Source organism: Carica papaya, chromosome 3 (genome assembly GCF_054855325.1).
Source record: "Carica papaya isolate Zhongbai chromosome 3, ASM5485532v1, whole genome shotgun sequence".
Lineage (NCBI taxonomy): Eukaryota > Viridiplantae > Streptophyta > Magnoliopsida > Brassicales > Caricaceae > Carica > Carica papaya.
Genome location: NC_142311.1, coordinates 8711413 through 8728805, shown reverse-complemented (window position 1 = coordinate 8728805; position 17393 = coordinate 8711413). Strand labels below are relative to the sequence as shown.

Sequence of the window (17393 nt, the reverse complement as noted above, 5' to 3'; positions counted from 1 at the left end):
TAACAAAACACTTCCTTAATGGTTGTGGTCCACTTTTGGGTTAGTTCTACCAAGTCCTATATGATGCTATGGGTGGAGAAGGTGGGGATGACATCATTCTAGAATTCTTGTATAACTGGAGGTGTTACTGTTGATGGGGTGGTTGTATAGGAAGTTTGAAAAACCATAGCTATCAATTGTCAAATCATAAGCACACGTATGCTTGTAATAGCAGTCTTTAGTACCTAATCTCTAGGATGCTTCACTCACCATCAGAATCATTTCTACTGCACAACCTTTACAATTATATATACTATAGTTTAAATTTTCAGCAAAAGCATTAACTACCTCTACCAAACTCCAGATGTTTAAGCAATTACAATGTTTTCTTATGATTAGATGGAAGTACTACCAGGAATTGTAAATGATGCAGATATTTTTCTTTTCTTGTTTTTGTAGTCAAGCTCAAATTACCCATTTTTTGGCTTTAACTAAAAGTTTTGCATCTGCAGATAAGGTAAGATAAAGAGAATAAAAGGATTCAAAAACCTTAGTCCTATCCATCAACTACCTAGTGTTTCATAAAGAAGTCAGGCAATCCAAACATGCCTCAGTTTTCAGGGTTGAGCAAGGTGAAAGTAGATAGAAACAGTCTTTCAAAAAGTCAAAATCCATGCAATGGAAACAATTGTGTAGTCTTTTCCTTTTCAGGTGTTTCAACTTGGGAACAGAAAGATGGAGAATAGAGCAGCTTATGGCTGAAACATGCATTGCTTTGTGTTTAAATTGGGTAATTGAAATTATTCCCCCAGAAAGAAAATGAAAATGCAGCAAGAGAAATCAGATTTGTCCACTAAATTCTGTCACAGCTAAACCACAAAAAAAAAAAAGCTCTGTATAAAGATACAATTATTCATTATAATATCACTAACCAATGGCGGATTATCATCGTGTAACAAAACAAAGCAAAGAGCTAGAATTTGGTGTTATTCTCTTTCTTATATGTTAATGTTTTGTTGTTTCTTGAAACAACTATACAAGTATTCACCAAAAATGACTGACCAGCTATAAAAGTTTCCTCTTTCTCTTGCATTTTAGGCTATGAATCCTTTTTTAAGAAGAGAGTATGAGTTAAGTCTCGCAAAAGAAAAAGGCTGTAGAGGAATCAACGGTAGTATGCCATGTGTCTAGATGACATGAAAGGAGAAGTACCATGATGTAAGGACTTCTGAATCTGTGTAGGCGATTTGATAGACTTCTTTTTCTCACGCTTGGTTTCATGACGGAGCCAGGACTCAACAACAGAAAGCAGATTAGCAGAGCTTTTCAACTCATCAAGTTCAGTCAACTTCTCTACCCTCCTCAAGTCACCATCTTGGATGTATGCCAGATGTGTAGCCCATGTCTCCAGCCCATCAAAAATATGGGTTGCATATACAATAGTAGCTCCTCTCTGTAAGAGTCACAACATTAGTAGAAACATAGATTGACAACTCTTAAGGCTTTTTCTCTGAGAATGTACATGTGGGTCTAGCTGATGGATGAAACAAGTAAATACCTGGTCACATTCTTCTTCGAAGAAATCAAGCAAATCCATTCTAGCAACAATATCTAGATCAACAGTAACCTCGTCTAGAAGCAAAACCTGTAATAAACCAGCAACGTTTTCTAGTTTCTTTTAAAAGTTCAGATACTGGATCAAGATATCTTCAACATAAGAAGGAAAAAAAAATGAAGAGTCATTAAACGTCTAAGACTGGCTGGAATCTTTTGGTTAGCTTGGGTTCCAATCATACTCAGACTACTTGCAACTGTCCAAGTCCCTCCAAAGCCACATAAGCAGATAAAGGATGAAAAATTAACTAACTAGGAACCCATCTCAGTGCAGCCTAGTATCGCAGGTCTGGTGACAAATTTGTCTGTGCCCTAGAGCAAACATACTGCATAATACCTGAAATGGATGGAGGAGGCCCATGCAAATTTGGACTCGACGGCGCTGTCCATCAGATACCTTATGCATTCGCCACTGAAGATCAATATCAAGAAGCTCAATCAACTTCTCTCTCCTAGCAGGATCAATCCCTTCAACTGCAAGTAAATGAACAAGTGTGATCTGCTGAGTTCAAACAAGAAAGTGGGTAAATAATTTTCAAAACCCCACTTCCCTACCAACCTTCCAAAGTATAACCATGCAATATGACTTAGAACAGGAGAAAATTTATGTAAAAAACCTAATGAAAATACATTGCAGATTCCAGTTAAAAAAATAAATCTAACAAGTTGCTAAACAGAAACCCTAACAAAGCTACCAAGAACAATTGTGTTCCCCTCTTGCATCATCATCTTTTGCTAAGGAAACTGTTTGCCTCTGCTTTTTCCTAGGGTTTTTATTGCAGAGATAATTATATTGATCCCCTTCCAATTTATGAATACAGATATACATTAACAGTCATACTGGGAAGAAAGGAAAGAAACAACAGAAGAGCTAAATTAATTACCTCCATATATCATATGTTCTGCAGAGAAATCTCCCTGGAGTGGAATCTCTCCCTGTAATTTATTCAGAATATGTTAACAATCTAAAAGTCACGGGGAAGATAAGCACCAGTCAATTGAAGAATGACTTTGATATCTAAAATTTTTGCTTCATTCTAGACTCGGCCAACTAAACTATGGCTAGGAGTTTAAGATGAAAACCCAAATAAAAAAAACAGAAGTACAGTTTCTTACAATGAATCATAAATTGGTGAATAGACACTTTAAAAAGCACCTGTTTATGACATTCACGTCAACTCATTTACTAGAAACATGAGTTCGACTATGAAGTTTTTAGAACATTCACAGTCATACATAAAAAAAAAAAAGGTTTGGACCTTAGTTTCTTCAGGTAAATAATGAAGAGATAATATCCCACCAATATTCATATTTGATCAATGTGATTACTGACATTTCAGACTAACAGGAAGAAAAAAAAAACAAAAGGAAAAGAAAAGTAGATCTAGCAACTCACAGCAGAGCCAACAGTTCTACTCCAGGATCCTCCCAGATATGCCAAATCGCCACTACAAACGAGTTGAGTATCATGAAAAGCTGAATGGTTTAGTACTTGCACTACATCTTTTCCGCCAACCATATGCTTTCCAGCCAGAATCTTCAACAATGTGGTCTTCCCTGCAGAATATGACTAAAATGAGGCAAGAAGCAACAGATTGTTTTCACAACAAATATGTCCAAGGAAAAGGCACATTTTAAGCTAAGCATCCGATACAACAGGATATGGTAAACTACTTAAGTAGTTAAATAGTCTCAAAATCAGTCATAAGAGGCTCTAATTGGTTAGAGATCAATGTATAAATTCAATATCTAGATGAACTAATCAAACAGATGAATGAATAACGTTGATTCTATTCTCTCTTCTATACTTAATCTGCCTAACCTTCCTTCCCTCCTGCCCTTTCCTTTCTTCTCTATCAATCTCTCTATGGATGTCCAGCAAAAACAAATCAGTTGTATCAAGTGACAATTGAGCTTCTTTCTGATTCCAAGCCTCCAAGAACAATGAGTTTTTCTCCTCTTTCTGATCTCTCTCTCTCTTTCTCTCTCAAAATTCTTCTTTATTCTTCTCTACATCTCTCTTCTAGATTCTTATAACTCAATTTATCTCTCTTCTGTCCTTGTTCTTCTCTATCTCTCCCTTTTGACTCTCTCTCTCTCTCTCTCTCTCTCTTTCTCTCCTCTTCTCTAGTCTCCATCTTCTTTCTGATTCCAAGCCTCCAAGAATAATGAGTTTTTCTCCTCTTTCTGATCTCTCTCTCTCTTTCTCTCTCAAAATTCTTCTTTATTCTTCTCTACATCTCTCTTCTAGATTCTTATAACTCAATTTATCTCTCTTCTGTCCTTGTTCTTCTCTATCTCTCCCTTTTGACTCTCTCTCTCTCTCTCTCTCTCTCTTTCTCTTCTCTTCTCTAGTCTCCATCTCTATACCTTCGTGGTTCTTCCTTCCACCAGTATCTTGAAGTCTATAAACTCCCTTCACCATTCATCAAGAAATATGATCCCAAGACAACAAAAGCCTGGAAGAATCCCTATTGACGGATTGCTTTATGGGACGATTCAAAACAAAATCAGTATATATAATATCATGTTTTTTCAATTTTCTGCCTTTATCTATCTTTAGAATTTAAACAAAAATAATTAGAGCTTGTTGATTATAAAGAATTTTACAATCTCTTGAAGAGAAATCTACTCTCCTTTAATATCAAATTTCAGACATGATTCTGTTTTTTTTCCTGCAGCAGCTGATATGTACTAGGAGGAGCAGTTAATTCTGGAATTAGTTTTTCTGAATTACCTAAACTGCCCTTGTCTTAAAAAAGATTTATTCTTACCCTAATACACACTTAACACTTATTTTCCATAATTATTACACTACCATATTAACACTACTACACATAAATATAAGCAATTACACAGAATTATTAGTTTGTTCCCTCTTTGGTAAACAAGCGGGAAAGGAACTATTTTGTTCCTAACAGAAGACAGTGAGTGACAATCATAAAGAACATGATTAAGAAATACAGGACGTGATCAAGAATGGTGAATTTTTCTCTTATCACAAGGCCTCCAAGGCACTCTGGGTAGTCACTAACAACATATCTTTGAAGAAATGTTGCAAAATTTGGATGAGATGGAGAAAAATGATAAGAAAGTTTTGGAGATTTTTGGAGAAAATGTTGATTCTTTAGGTCCTCGGGGTGATTTTCTTAACAATGAAGACTTATAGGAAGCATTTCAAAGACAAGAGTATCCTTTGACAAAACTGAACAAGAAATTTTGGCTGATTTGATTCAAGATCATCCTAGAGAAGTGCTCCACATTGACAATAATATCCTTGAATCAACTATCAAGATCCGAAAACAACAATTGATATTAGGAGTTCTCACTCAGCTAAAGGATTGTTTCAGCTTGCTACCGCTAAGGATCATGCTTTCTTGGATCCCTGCAATAATTAAAAGATTTACAAGGAAAGAAATCTTGAGGACTTTGTCCTTGTCAGTGCAAAGCAACTAGGTGATATTCTAAATGGTAATGTAGCAAAGCAAAGAACCTCTTGCTTTCAAATGTCACTCCAACCTCTCTTGGATAGCTCATTTATTGACAGGATATGCTGATGTTCGATCTATCCAAGTTCCAAATCTGCAGTGGTTTTGCAAGAAAAAATAGGGGAAAGCATCTTCAGTTGTTTCAATTCCAATCTCATTACTAAAGTCAAGATTTTTGGAGATGCAAGGCTTCTGAGATTGTAGCTTTAAGAGTTCCATTGAGTATATTTCTGTGTGAAGTGATCTCACCTTGAGGACAAGGTGATCATACAGAGAGGGGACTTAGTGGAATGGGAAATAGGAAACTAGTTAAGTAGTGAAGTAATCTTAAAACCTGTATAACTGACTCTAATTAGTTACAGAACCATGTATAAATGCTATATGTAGATGTACAGATCAAACAGATGAATGAATAACAATGATTCAATTCTCTCCTCTATGCTTATTCCCTAACTTCCTTCTGTCTTTCCCCCTCTTCCCCTTCTTTGCCAATCTCTCCCAAATGTCCAGATGATGCAACTTGGTTTTATCAGGATCAACATTGAGATCTAAATGTTGGCATACATCCATTATTTATGGCAGATCAGTTTGTTTTGCTTTTTGGTATTGCCAAGCACAATCAGGATATTGCAAAGTGCAATAATATGCAGAGCAATGGAGATTATGTAGTAGGATAAGTTAAATTCAAAAACTTGTTGGAAATGGAAAAGCTATGCTCGCATCTTTAACTTTTCACAAAAGCTTCTTGTAAGCACGTTTCTGAACAGTTTCTGTATCTTCTTTATGCATTTCACATGTAAATGATTCCAAATCATGTGTACTAAAATATTTTCTACATGTAACTTATTAGACCAAGCTAGAATGATATGGTATTAGAAATCACTATCTACTCTGGTAAAAGTACCTCATTAGTTAACAACTGAATAACAAACCAATTCCATTAAAGTGTAATTGCAGAAAGTCAAAGCACAAATCACAAGCTGAAACCGATAATTCAAGAAGCAAAATCAGCTTTAAAAAAGATAACTCTTAACTGAAGATAACCCACCAAAAGGAGGAAAAAAAAGCAAGAAATGATGTTCCATACCCAGGCCCAAGGGTTTGTTAGTCTTTAAAGAGTAACCGGGATAAAAATTAAGCAGAAAAAGGTCAGAGAAGGAAAACCGAAAAGGTGATAAGTTTACCAGATCCATTGGCGCCCACAAGAAGACAGCGAGATCCAGGGGCAATATCGAGGTTAAAATCGACGAAGAGAGGAGCCTGTCCGTCGTATGCAAACTGCATTCCTCGTACTCGGATCGACTCCTCATTTCCTTCAAACTCTCCAGGTGCCTTACCTCTCTCCGCCATTTTGGCTAATTGGCTATGCAAAAGTGTAGCAGCACAGAGGAAACGGCGTCGTCTCCAGTCACTCTAATATGCACGACCCGCAGCCAAAGGTATGTTGCCACGTGTCAGAGTTGGTGGTCGCTTTGTTGGGCGTATGAACACCGCACACGTGGTGAAATATTCGAGGAGCCACGTTGGCCCTTCGTTAGTAGTTATTGAACTTAAAAGGTTCCCAGCCAAACGGCACCGGGATTGCGTCGTTTACGACTTTGTGGGGCCATCCTCTTTTTTTAAATTTTTTTATTTTTTCCCTGCAGAGCAAGCAAGACTACTAGTGTGGTTATCAAGGAAGCGGTCGCTCATGATAAGCCATTCAATTGACGTATCATATATAGAGGCGTACGTTAATTAACGTAGGCGTCGGCTCATTTTAGCAAGTCGCAGCCAATAGGAAACCTTTTCTGTTCTCCAAACGACCGTCGTCGTTGTGAATCCTGATTTCGACCGGGAGATTGTTTACCGGAAACAAACGAAAAAATCGAAATAAATTCTGAAAAGGAGTCGGGTGCTTTAGACTTTGATTAGTCCACGAATCTAAGTGTTTATGTTGATTAAATCAACGATTTTTTTTGGTAATTAGATGAAAAAGAATGCGAATTGGACTCCGATGAATCTTTAGAGATTTTCGAATTACAAGCTCGAGGTCAGTTTGCTAATTCTTTATTCTCGAAATCAATTGATTTTTTCCCTTCGTCTCCTATCTCTGCCATATGTAGAGTAATATTTATTTATGTAAAGAAAAGCTTGCAACGAAGTATGTTGTTAAGGTTTAGTTAGCTCCTCTAATCTCATGAAGTAGAAGGGTAATTTTCATTTACTTGATCTTAAATTTATTTTAGAATGCATGTATTTTCACTAATAACGCGGAGTTCTATAATTATTTGTTTTGTAATGATTACATGCGAGATTTGATGCTAGTTTAGAGCTAATGTACTTAAACTTGGTTTTGAGGTTCTGTGTTTTACCTCCGTCACTGTTGTGAGTGAGGTTTCAGCCCATTAGTGGTTGGGAAGAGTTTCGTACTGATTATGCTAAAAATCTAAGTTCTGTGTCTTAATTTGCCTATGTACTTGAATCAGTAATAGTTTTTTTTTTTTTTTTTAATTTTCATTGTTATATCCGAGCTCCTTTAACAAGCAGGTATAAGTGTGAAGATGACGGGCTTTGTTACTTATAGGTGGCTTTTGTTATGATGAAGAATGATTGATGTGATTCCATGGAGGAAGAAGAGGATAGAGCTTGGCTTAGTAGTTTAGGGGTGACATCTGCGAACCCTGAAGATATAGAACGGGATATACTAGCAAAGGTATCACTCATATTTTCTTTTCCTTTTTTTCCTGTTAGTAATTGCCTAGGGAATTTTCAGTTTCCACACAGCTTCTTTGGTAGTGGATCTGCACTGTGGTCTGTAGCTTAGCTTCAAAAGATGTTGGCATAAACATGAGAGATGATTTAGCTCTATTTCTGAGATTTGATGGGAATTTGATCTTTCATCAATATTTTACAGGCTCATAGTTGACATTGTTGATTGGCAGGCAAAAAACAATGTGGAGAATAATAGTCAGGTGGATGGAAATGCTGATGTGGAATCTCTTAACAATTTAGAAAGCGATGATCCATCCTCTACTAGCCAAGCAAAACTTTTGAAAAAATTAAGGGCTGTAAAATTTGAAATAGATGCTGTTGTATCTACTGTTGACCAATGTAGAGATGCTTCAAGCAATGATGACCATGCTGGCGACGGCATTCACAAAAATTACAGAGAGGATGATGAACATGCTCTTCAGGCATCTTGCAATGATTTAACTCTGCAGCATGCCCTAGCGGCTGACCGACTAAGAAGTCTTAAGAGAACTAAGGCTGAAATTGAAAAAAAACTGTCAGGTCTGGGTAACAGTGCTTCAAAGGGTATTGAGCATGATAAACTGATAAGAAATTTGGTGAAGGAAGAGCCTAGACACAAAAGAAAAGCAAAAGAACCTCAGAAGCCAAGCAAAAATAAAGAAAAGCGGCAGAAAACAATTTCATTTGATCATGATGCAGATTTTGATGCTGTCTTGGATGCAGCATCTGCAGGATTTGTTGAAACAGTGAGTTGAATGTATCTTTTAAATTTTTACCTCCAGTAACTTATTTGTATGATATGGCACCTATTGATCATACCATTTTTTTTAATGTTTTGTAGTTTGAGTGTCAATCATTTATTGTTAACGAATATTTAATATTCTTGTACTCACCCTTGCTCTTAAAGGGGAAAAGAAGGCATGGTTTTTGAGTTTATGCGATTCATGTTTCAGAAAAGGGATGAGTTAATTCGGAAAGGAGTTTTAACTCCTTTTCATAGACTTAAGGGCTTTGAACGCCGAGTTCAACAACGAAGGCCAACTAATCAGAACAGTATACCCAAGAAAGAAGATGAGGGGGATGATATGGCGTCTTCAAGTATTGCCAAAGTTGTCCAAGCTATGTCAGAGGCTGCACAAGCACGCCCCACAACCAAGTTACTTGATCAAGATGTTTTGCCAAGGCTTGATGCTCCCACATTCCCTTTCCAGAGGCTAAAGAAACCCATGAAGGTTTCTGATTCTCAGGAAAGTGATCCAGAGAAGAGGAAAGGTTCAAAGGGTAAAAAGAAGCGACCTTTGCCTGAGAAGAAATGGAGAGAGCGTATTTCTCGGGAGGAAAATGATATGGAAGAAATTGGTATGTTTCTAGCTGATATTTTTCTTAGGTTATCAGGCTATTCTGGTTAGTTATACAGTGAAAATTGGTTGCTTTATTTCAAATATTGGATTTGATCGTACAAGGATATGACTGTATCTTCTATCTGTTAATGTGTGAGGTTTTCCTCAGCTTCACTGAGATTTTAAATTTCTTTGTTCATCGTGTCTTGTAGATTCAGGAGGAAAAATGATGCAAACATGGAGTTTGTTGTTGTTCTGATCATGCTTTAGAGCTTTCATTTTGTCCATAATTTCCATTGAGTTGAAATACGTTGATGCTGAGGTGTAAGGTGTTATGTTCCAAATCATCTTTTCTGCATTTTGTATTTGAAGATCTGTATTTCTAGCATTCATTTGACAATAGCCATAATATTTGCCGTAGAATATTTGGCAGCCCATTTTAAGGATGAATTCTGCCAAGGTACAACAATGAGACATCTATTACAATGAGATTTTGTAACGTTTATTTCCTGATTGAAGTTCCTAAGAAGATCTTTTTCATTTGAGTGGTTAATTTTATCCAAATGCATTTAATTACAAGACACTTGTAAATAGTTATTTAAGTTTTACATGTTTTTCTGATAAAATTTTGTTTTTCATATCCAAGTTTATAATGATGTTGCAGAAGATGGGAAGGGCAACTTGGTCACTTCTAGTTGCGAGGAAGATCAGCAAGAGAATGTTGACAGTGCAGATTTTGTAATGCTTGAAGGCGGATTAAAAATACCAGACAGTATAATTGGCAAACTTTTTGACTATCAAAAGGTGGGTGTTCAGTGGTTATGGGAACTGCATTGTCAAAGGGCAGGTGGCATTATTGGAGATGAAATGGGCCTTGGTAAGACCATCCAGGTCCTATCTTTCCTTGGAGCTTTGCACTTCAGTAAAATGTACAAACCAAGCATTGTTGTCTGCCCTGTTACACTTCTGCGGCAATGGAAAAGGGAAGCACGGAAATGGTACCCAAGCTTTCATGTGGAGTTACTTCATGATTCTGCACAGGACTCTGGTTACAGGAAGAAGTCAGCCAAATCTTCTGGAAGTGATTATGATAGTGAGGATTCAAGGGACAGTGATTATGAGGGAGAGTTACCATCTAAAAGTACCAAAAAATGGGACTCCTTAATAAATCGAGTTTTGAGCTCAGAGTCTGGATTGCTCATTACCACTTATGAGCAACTTCGTTTGCTAGGAGGAAAACTACTCGACATTGAATGGGGTTATGCAGTCTTGGACGAAGGCCACCGAATTCGAAATCCAAATGCTGAAATTACTCTTGTCTGCAAACAGCTGCAGACCGTTCATCGAGTAATAATGACTGGTGCCCCAATTCAGAACAAGCTCTCTGAATTATGGTCCTTGTTTGATTTTGTTTTCCCTGGAAAGTTGGGGGTCTTGCCTGTGTTTGAGGCAGAGTTTGCAGTCCCCATATCTGTTGGTGGTTATGCAAATGCTTCACCGTTACAAGTGTCAACAGCCTACAGGTGCACACAATATATCATAAAATTTGAGGAGTTATTTATACGAGTGTTATCTTCTGCTTAAAAACCTGTCCCACCATGTAAACTAGAGTGTAACATGATAGCTTACTAATTCATAGTAGGTCTAAGAGGAAGAATGCTTAATGCAACCCTAACCTTTGAGCTTTAACATTGATGCATTTCAGCTTGCTTTATCATTTTTCAAATCATCAAATTGTTTCCAGCCATTTATAAGCATTAAAGATCCTAAATTTGGTATCATGCAGATGCGCTGTTGTTCTACGTGACTTGATCATGCCTTATCTCCTTCGGCGAATGAAGGCTGATGTGAATGCTCAACTTCCCAAAAAGACTGAGCATGTCCTCTTCTGCAGCCTCACTGCAGAACAACGGTCCATCTATCGAGCGTTTCTTGCTAGCTCTGACGTGGAACAGATTTTGGATGGGAATAGAAATTCTCTTTATGGGATTGATGTGATGCGTAAGATATGCAATCACCCTGATCTGCTTGAGAGAGAACATTCTCACCAGAACCCAGACTATGGAAATCCCAAACGTAGTGGAAAGATGAAAGTTGTTGAACAAGTGCTTAGCGTTTGGAAGGAGCAGGGTCATCGAGCTCTTCTTTTCGCACAAACTCAACAAATACTAGATATTTTAGAGAATTTCTTGGTTGCTAGTGGTTATACTTATCGGAGAATGGATGGTCTTACTCCTATTAAACAGAGGATGGCCTTAATTGATGAATTTAATAGCTCAACTGATGTATTTATCTTCATTCTAACAACAAAAGTTGGTGGTTTGGGGACAAATCTAACCGGTGCAAACAGGGTGATCATCTTTGATCCTGACTGGAACCCTTCAACTGACATGCAGGTATTTTTTTGAGGTTGATGATTCTTTTTCATACATATTTAGGTGTGTTTATATTTTTACTCTATTCTCTGATACCAGACTTGGTTTTTCTTGTTCTGCATATATTTCGGATGCATGGCAGTCATTTTCCTTCACATCATAGTTATAAGAATTATGCAAATTGTGGCTGCATTTCATATATTGCAGGCAAGGGAGCGAGCCTGGCGTATAGGACAAAAAAAGGATGTAGCTGTATATAGACTGATCACTCGTGGAACTATTGAGGAGAAGGTGTACCACAGGCAAATATACAAACATTTCCTCACCAATAAGATACTGAAGAACCCACAACAGAGAAGATTTTTCAAAGCCCGGGATATGAAAGATCTTTTCACTCTGAATGATGATGGAGATACTGGGGCAACTGAAACTTCTAACATTTTCAGTCAGTTGTCTGAGGATGTCAATGTCATCGGGGTACAGAAAGATAAGCAGGACAGCCAAAAACATTGCAAATCTTCTGCAGTGCATGAGGATGAAGTTGCAGAAGCTGGACCATCTAGCAGCAGAGAGAAAGAAAAAGCTGATGAGAGCACTGGTGACAATGAAGAAACAAACATTTTGAGGAGTCTTTTTGATACTCATGGGATACATGTAAGTTTTCTTGTATCCACATTGTTTTTATTGATGGGTAGTTTATTTTACTATTTCGTTTAAATATATATGCTTTTCTTTGACAGATTGTCTGTTATGTCTTCCTTACTTTTTTCTGTAAGAATGGAATGATTTCAGTAATTTTTTGGTTGCAAAAAAGCAAAAAGATGTGGTGTTTTGGGGTCTTATTTTAACTTCATGTTATGCCCACGTTTGGCTGGGATTACAAAAAATAATTGTATCTGTACGCAAATTAAATATAGACATACACCCTTTTATTGACCTCCCTACTATTGTCTCCCTGTTGACTGATGTGACTGCTTTTATTAATAATTGAAAGATTACTAGAAGTGCATATTTCCAGTTACGGACAGGTTGACAGATTACAATTCATCTAATGTTGTTTCTGGTCTCTTTTCTTCAGAGTGCTGTGAATCATGATGCAATTATGAATGCCCATGATGAAGAAAAGATGAGGCTTGAAGAACAAGCTTCCCAAGTCGCACATCGAGCAGCAGAAGCATTACGCCAATCCCGAATGCTTCGAAGCCATGACAGTATATCTGTCCCGACATGGACTGGGAAATCAGGAAGTGCTGGTGCACCATCATCTGCTCGTCAGAAGTTTGGAGCAACTATGAACTCTCAATTAATCAAAACGTCAAATGAATCATCCAGCAACAGAACAGGTATCCCAAATGGATTTGCTGCTGGAGCATCTGCAGGTAAGGCATTATCTTCAGCAGAATTACTTGCTAGAATTCGAGGAAACCAAGAAAGAGCAATTGGAGCTGGGCTAGAACAGCAGTTTGGTTCAGGCTCAAGGTCTGCAGATATTGCAACTTCGAGATCTTCACAGCAGTTGACAGGAGTTCAGCCTGAGGTATTGATTCGTCAGATCTGCTCATTTATCCAACAAAGAGGTGGAAGCACTGATTCAGCAAGCATAGTGCAGCATTTCAAGGACAGAATACCCTCGAAAGATCTGCCATTATTTAAGAATCTTTTGAAAGAAATAGCTACATTGCAGAAAGGCCCAAACGGATCATTTTGGGTTCTGAAACGAGATTACTTGGACGATTAACTTAAATTGAGCACAGTGAGTTCTGAATGGCCTATTGTGAAGGGGATGGGTTAGATCGATCGGGCAGTTGATTTCTTTTTCATTCAATATGAATAGTTTGGAAGACGCTTCTCCAGGGTCCATCACAGCAAAATTTTGTTTTTTTTTTTACTTTCCTCCATCACTGGAGTCACTTTTATAGGCCAAAGGTACAAGTTCCTCCATTGCTACTTTGTTTTTTTGGTGCGGTTTACTAGTAGCACTTTCTTAATAGAAACCACACTGAAAGGAAATTTTCTTCTGTGCAGAGTTCAGTACCTTTTTTAATTGTCCCGGCCATTTTTTTTGTTAGGCTTTGGGGTTAGGAAAAGAGGACTGGAGTAGATTTGATATTTATCCAATTTTTTTTTTTTTTTTTTTTTTTTTTTCAGAGAACTCATTTTCTCTATTTACAGTTAAAGATTCGTAGGTTGTCAATTGTAGATGTTATACACGATCAACCTTGAAGAGGGTTTTAACCCGTGCGTTATTATAGAATGATTAGTGTGCATATTTTCCTGCCTACGGCTCAATCAGTACATAGTTCTTGAGTCAGCTACTGTGAGAATAGAATTGGTGGTGTTGCACATTAAATTTTGAGTGGTAGCAGGTTGAAGGCGTTGCTTGTCAATTCAAGATCTTAATTTATGTTTATGAATATATTAATTTCATTTGATATTTAAATACTTCTAAGGCAATTCAAGATAATTAACTCAACTAATCATTATTGTATAAAACAAATTTAATCTTGGTGCAAACAGTTTTTTTTTTTTTTTTAGAAATAATTCTGTTCAATGTAAATGGAAGAGTCGCATCTTGCCAAAAGTTGTAAGCTCGACAAATGCCAAATGGAGTCGGCGCAAGAACAGATGCAAAATGGTCACTGACAAGACAAACGTCCTTTTCACTATTATATATAGAATGAGAACATACAATAGAATACAAGTTTTCAGTAAGACAAAAGAAGCATCATGTTAACATGATCTGGGAAACATTCCAAATATGGTAACCTCTTTTCTTACAATTTCTCACTCTTTCTTTTCTTTTTCTTTTTGAAGAAAACATCAAACAAGGATTTCATATTCAAATATTCAGACATTGCTCACAAAATCAAAAAGCAGCCCATCCTGATGCAGCAGTCGCAGTGGTTTTTGCAGATCCTGACCCAGTAGCGGATGGAAGATTCCTCTAGAAATGCCCACAAGCAACGGTGCCATAAATGGCGAGTCAACACACAATAATCAACGATTCATTAGACACAGCGAAGATCTAACATTTTATCTAGCATTCACAAGATACGGTTTTTCATAAGGATTAACATATGCCAAAAACTAATAAAAATTATATTTAAGATTTTATCAGATCATTTCACTTCAAGCAAATCTGGAAAGCTTCTGATTCTCGGATCAATTCAAATATAATTATCTATGAGATAAAAAATGACCATCTGTCGCCAGATGGAAATTTCTAAGGAGAAAAAAGAAAACTCTGAACCATGGACCAAACAAACATATTGAGAAGGCAATTTCAAGTCTGATATTTAGTTGCACAGATAAAAATATTAGAAAATAGAAGGCAGGAAACTTAGAGCCACTTGCAGTTAGGCTTGTAAATTTCTAACTTTGGCTTCTACTGTCCGCATATTTCCCTTTTGTTGAAGGGAGCATCTAAGTTTGGTTAAAAAGAAACCTGTTTATGGATTATAACAAAGGAAGGTTTCATGGACCATATCCGCCATAGGAACTTCTACTTATGCCAATGAGCCCAATTTTCGTGGATTCCAGAGAGATTTCCTCCAAGAATATCTTTTCTCAGGTTTATCAATACAAAAGTTCATTCTAGTAAGGCATCACAGAAGTCTATTTGTGTTTGGAAAGAGCACCTAGGAAACCGAGAAAAGGAATGCAAAGTTCTTAATCAACTCACATATGGAATACAGTCGTGGCATTCTGCACATATGGAATATAGTCGTGATACATTGCATGGGCTCGCTCATAATCATATACTTCTTATTCCTTTGAAGGGGTGCTAAAATAAACAATAAAGATTTTGTTCTCTTGAGCTGCAATTAGGAGAAGTTTGAAACTAACTTGTCCAACAGCACCTACATGTTGATAAATGGATCTAACTGCATTGATTTTATCTCAATGTTCAACAGCACCTACATGTTGACAAACGAATCTAACTGCATCCATTTTGTCTCCGGCAAAAGGTTTTTGCCGTGTATCAGTAATGATAAAAATTCCATGACATCTTTTCTCAAACTAGAATTCTACCCATACACTTTTGTTTTGTTCATTTAATTTTTATTGAAGCACCCAGGCAGTAGGAAGCAGCGGCCAGAAGACATGCAATCATTTGAAGGGGGCAACAGGACAACCAAAATTTGGAAAAACTGCAAAGATATGTTGTGCAAATTTGCCGATAAACCTAACGCATAAAAGCCACAAGTTTTGAGAAATACCTCAAGTTTAGAAAGATCTAGTGGATCATTAGAATATCTTGTGGTTTCTTTTGGGGCCTTAAGACTTGCAGAGGTCATCCGTGCAGCAGCTGGATCATTGGGAGGAGGTGGAAGAGGAGATCTTATTTTTCCTGCTCCAACTGGTGGCGGTGCAAGTCCCAGAGTTTTAGGCTTTCCACTCCCAGAAAGCGCAGCTGATAACATCCCAGTTCCACTCGATGGCTTAGGCTTCACATTTATTCGGATGGTTTCACCTTCCTATGCACCCCAAAAGAATAGCCAAATCAGGGCAACCCGCATTGCTAACCATAGTGCAATATATATATACAGACACACGTATATATGGACTAAAGCTAATGAAAGATCCATTGTTGCATACGACCTAAAGTAGAAGGACTAAGAAAAGGAACTCCAGTTCGAGATAGGAGGGAAAAAAGACAAAAAAAAAAAACAAGTGAAGCAAGTTGACAAAGAATCAAATATGTCCCCGTACATTTGGAATTAACAAAAAAAGCAGATCAATTAAAAAAAGATAACAAAGAAGACTCATTCTTATGCTGAAGTGTGAAACCGATTCCATTCCTCAACAAGAATGCAAGAAGAAAATATACCTTGATCGGCGTATCACAAAAAAATTTAGCAACTTAACTGGCATTTATAATAAATCCCCGAAATTTCTTTAGACTTGAAGGAAAAAAAAAGCAACTGATAGATCAAAACTTAGCGCATGACCTTTACCCAGATCATCATCGATCTATATTCTAAACTCCATCCAGTTCAATTTGCTGAACTACAAATACCTATCAGTAGTCAGTTTCTTTACCATATAACAGAAAGAATGTAAAGCCCACGATTAAACCCACTTCTAAAGCAGTTTAGTCATACTTCTTCTCAGATTACCTTTAGTCTATGATTAACAGCTGGATGGATGTCGATGTGGCTCTCGTTATCGGTGGTCTCTGCGCCAGTTTCCTTGTCCAGTTCCCTTCTGACGTACTTGTCGTGATCAGACAGCGCGACATTGAAGTCGAAGGCCTCGTTCCTCTCGGTGAAGCCTAGGCCGATGAAGGCATGCTTCCCTGCGCCGTCCTCTATCCGCAGTACGAAGTACCTCGATGAATCAAGAACCGGCTCCACCGAGCTATCTCTTCGCCCAGGCTCCACGAAGCACGCTGCGAACAGCTCCCCTGTGTTCGGGTCCTCCAGTCGGATCTCGCACCGATCCTTGCACGAAACGACCCGGAGTCGACCCGACCAAATCTTATCGGACTGCAACCACTCCCCACACTTGTACCCACCTGACGTCGTCCTGGGACGGATCTTATAAACCGACACCTCGCGCACCACCAGCAGCGTGTGTTCCAGCGACTCCTCTTCCTCAAAAGACATCGTTTATTTTATTTTTCTTTTTGGAATGTTTTGTCTTTCGATGCGCAATGCGGATGTGAGTTAGGGTTTTTGGTTGGTGAGATTTGGGATCCAAAATTTGGCAGTGACTTCGGGTGAGGGGTCAATTCAGATAGAGCGAGAGTTCCAGAGACGTGGGCTCGAAGAGACTGAATGAAAGATCAAGCAACCGCAACCAGGAGAGAGAGAGGCGAGGAAGGAAGGTTTGTTTCAAAATTACTATATTACCCCTCATGG

General features: G+C 37.8%; 3 protein-coding genes across 6 annotated transcripts; 1 reads left to right on the top strand and 2 right to left on the bottom strand.

Moving 5' to 3' along the window:
* Positions 1-877: 877 nt before the first annotated feature.
* Positions 878-6480, bottom strand: ABCI19 (P-loop containing nucleoside triphosphate hydrolases superfamily protein). The gene is made up of 6 exons (XM_022032829.2): positions 6266-6480; positions 2990-3150; positions 2478-2529; positions 1931-2067; positions 1538-1624; positions 878-1432 (listed from the first exon to the last, which is right to left on the bottom strand). The coding sequence occupies exons 1-6, from the start codon at positions 6429-6431 to the stop codon at positions 1145-1147; spliced, it is 891 nt and encodes a 296-aa protein (XP_021888521.1). The 5' UTR covers positions 6432-6480; the 3' UTR covers positions 878-1144.
* A 230-nt stretch (positions 6481-6710) lies between these two features.
* Positions 6711-13662, top strand: CHR8 (chromatin remodeling 8). 3 transcript variants are annotated; one of them, XM_022032827.2, is made up of 8 exons: positions 6711-7113; positions 7611-7776; positions 8006-8560; positions 8768-9173; positions 9801-10677; positions 10941-11550; positions 11737-12183; positions 12608-13662. In XM_022032827.2, the coding sequence occupies exons 2-8, from the start codon at positions 7687-7689 to the stop codon at positions 13265-13267; spliced, it is 3645 nt and encodes a 1214-aa protein (XP_021888519.1). In that variant the 5' UTR covers positions 6711-7113; positions 7611-7686; the 3' UTR covers positions 13268-13662. The 3 variants fall into 3 exon arrangements, with proteins under 3 accessions (XP_021888519.1, XP_021888518.1, XP_021888520.1); XM_022032826.2 differs by having other exon boundaries at positions 6712-7113; positions 7648-7776; XM_022032828.2 differs by having other exon boundaries at positions 6713-7113; positions 7648-7776; positions 9819-10677.
* A 507-nt stretch (positions 13663-14169) lies between these two features.
* Positions 14170-17339, bottom strand: ABCI18 (non-intrinsic ABC protein 4). 2 transcript variants are annotated; one of them, XM_022032834.2, is made up of 3 exons: positions 16650-17339; positions 15750-16007; positions 14170-14473 (listed from the first exon to the last, which is right to left on the bottom strand). In XM_022032834.2, the coding sequence occupies exons 1-3, from the start codon at positions 17136-17138 to the stop codon at positions 14396-14398; spliced, it is 825 nt and encodes a 274-aa protein (XP_021888526.1). In that variant the 5' UTR covers positions 17139-17339; the 3' UTR covers positions 14170-14395. The 2 variants fall into 2 exon arrangements, with proteins under 2 accessions (XP_021888526.1, XP_021888527.1); XM_022032835.2 differs by having other exon boundaries at positions 14428-14566.
* Between the last annotated feature and the right edge of the window lie 54 nt (positions 17340-17393).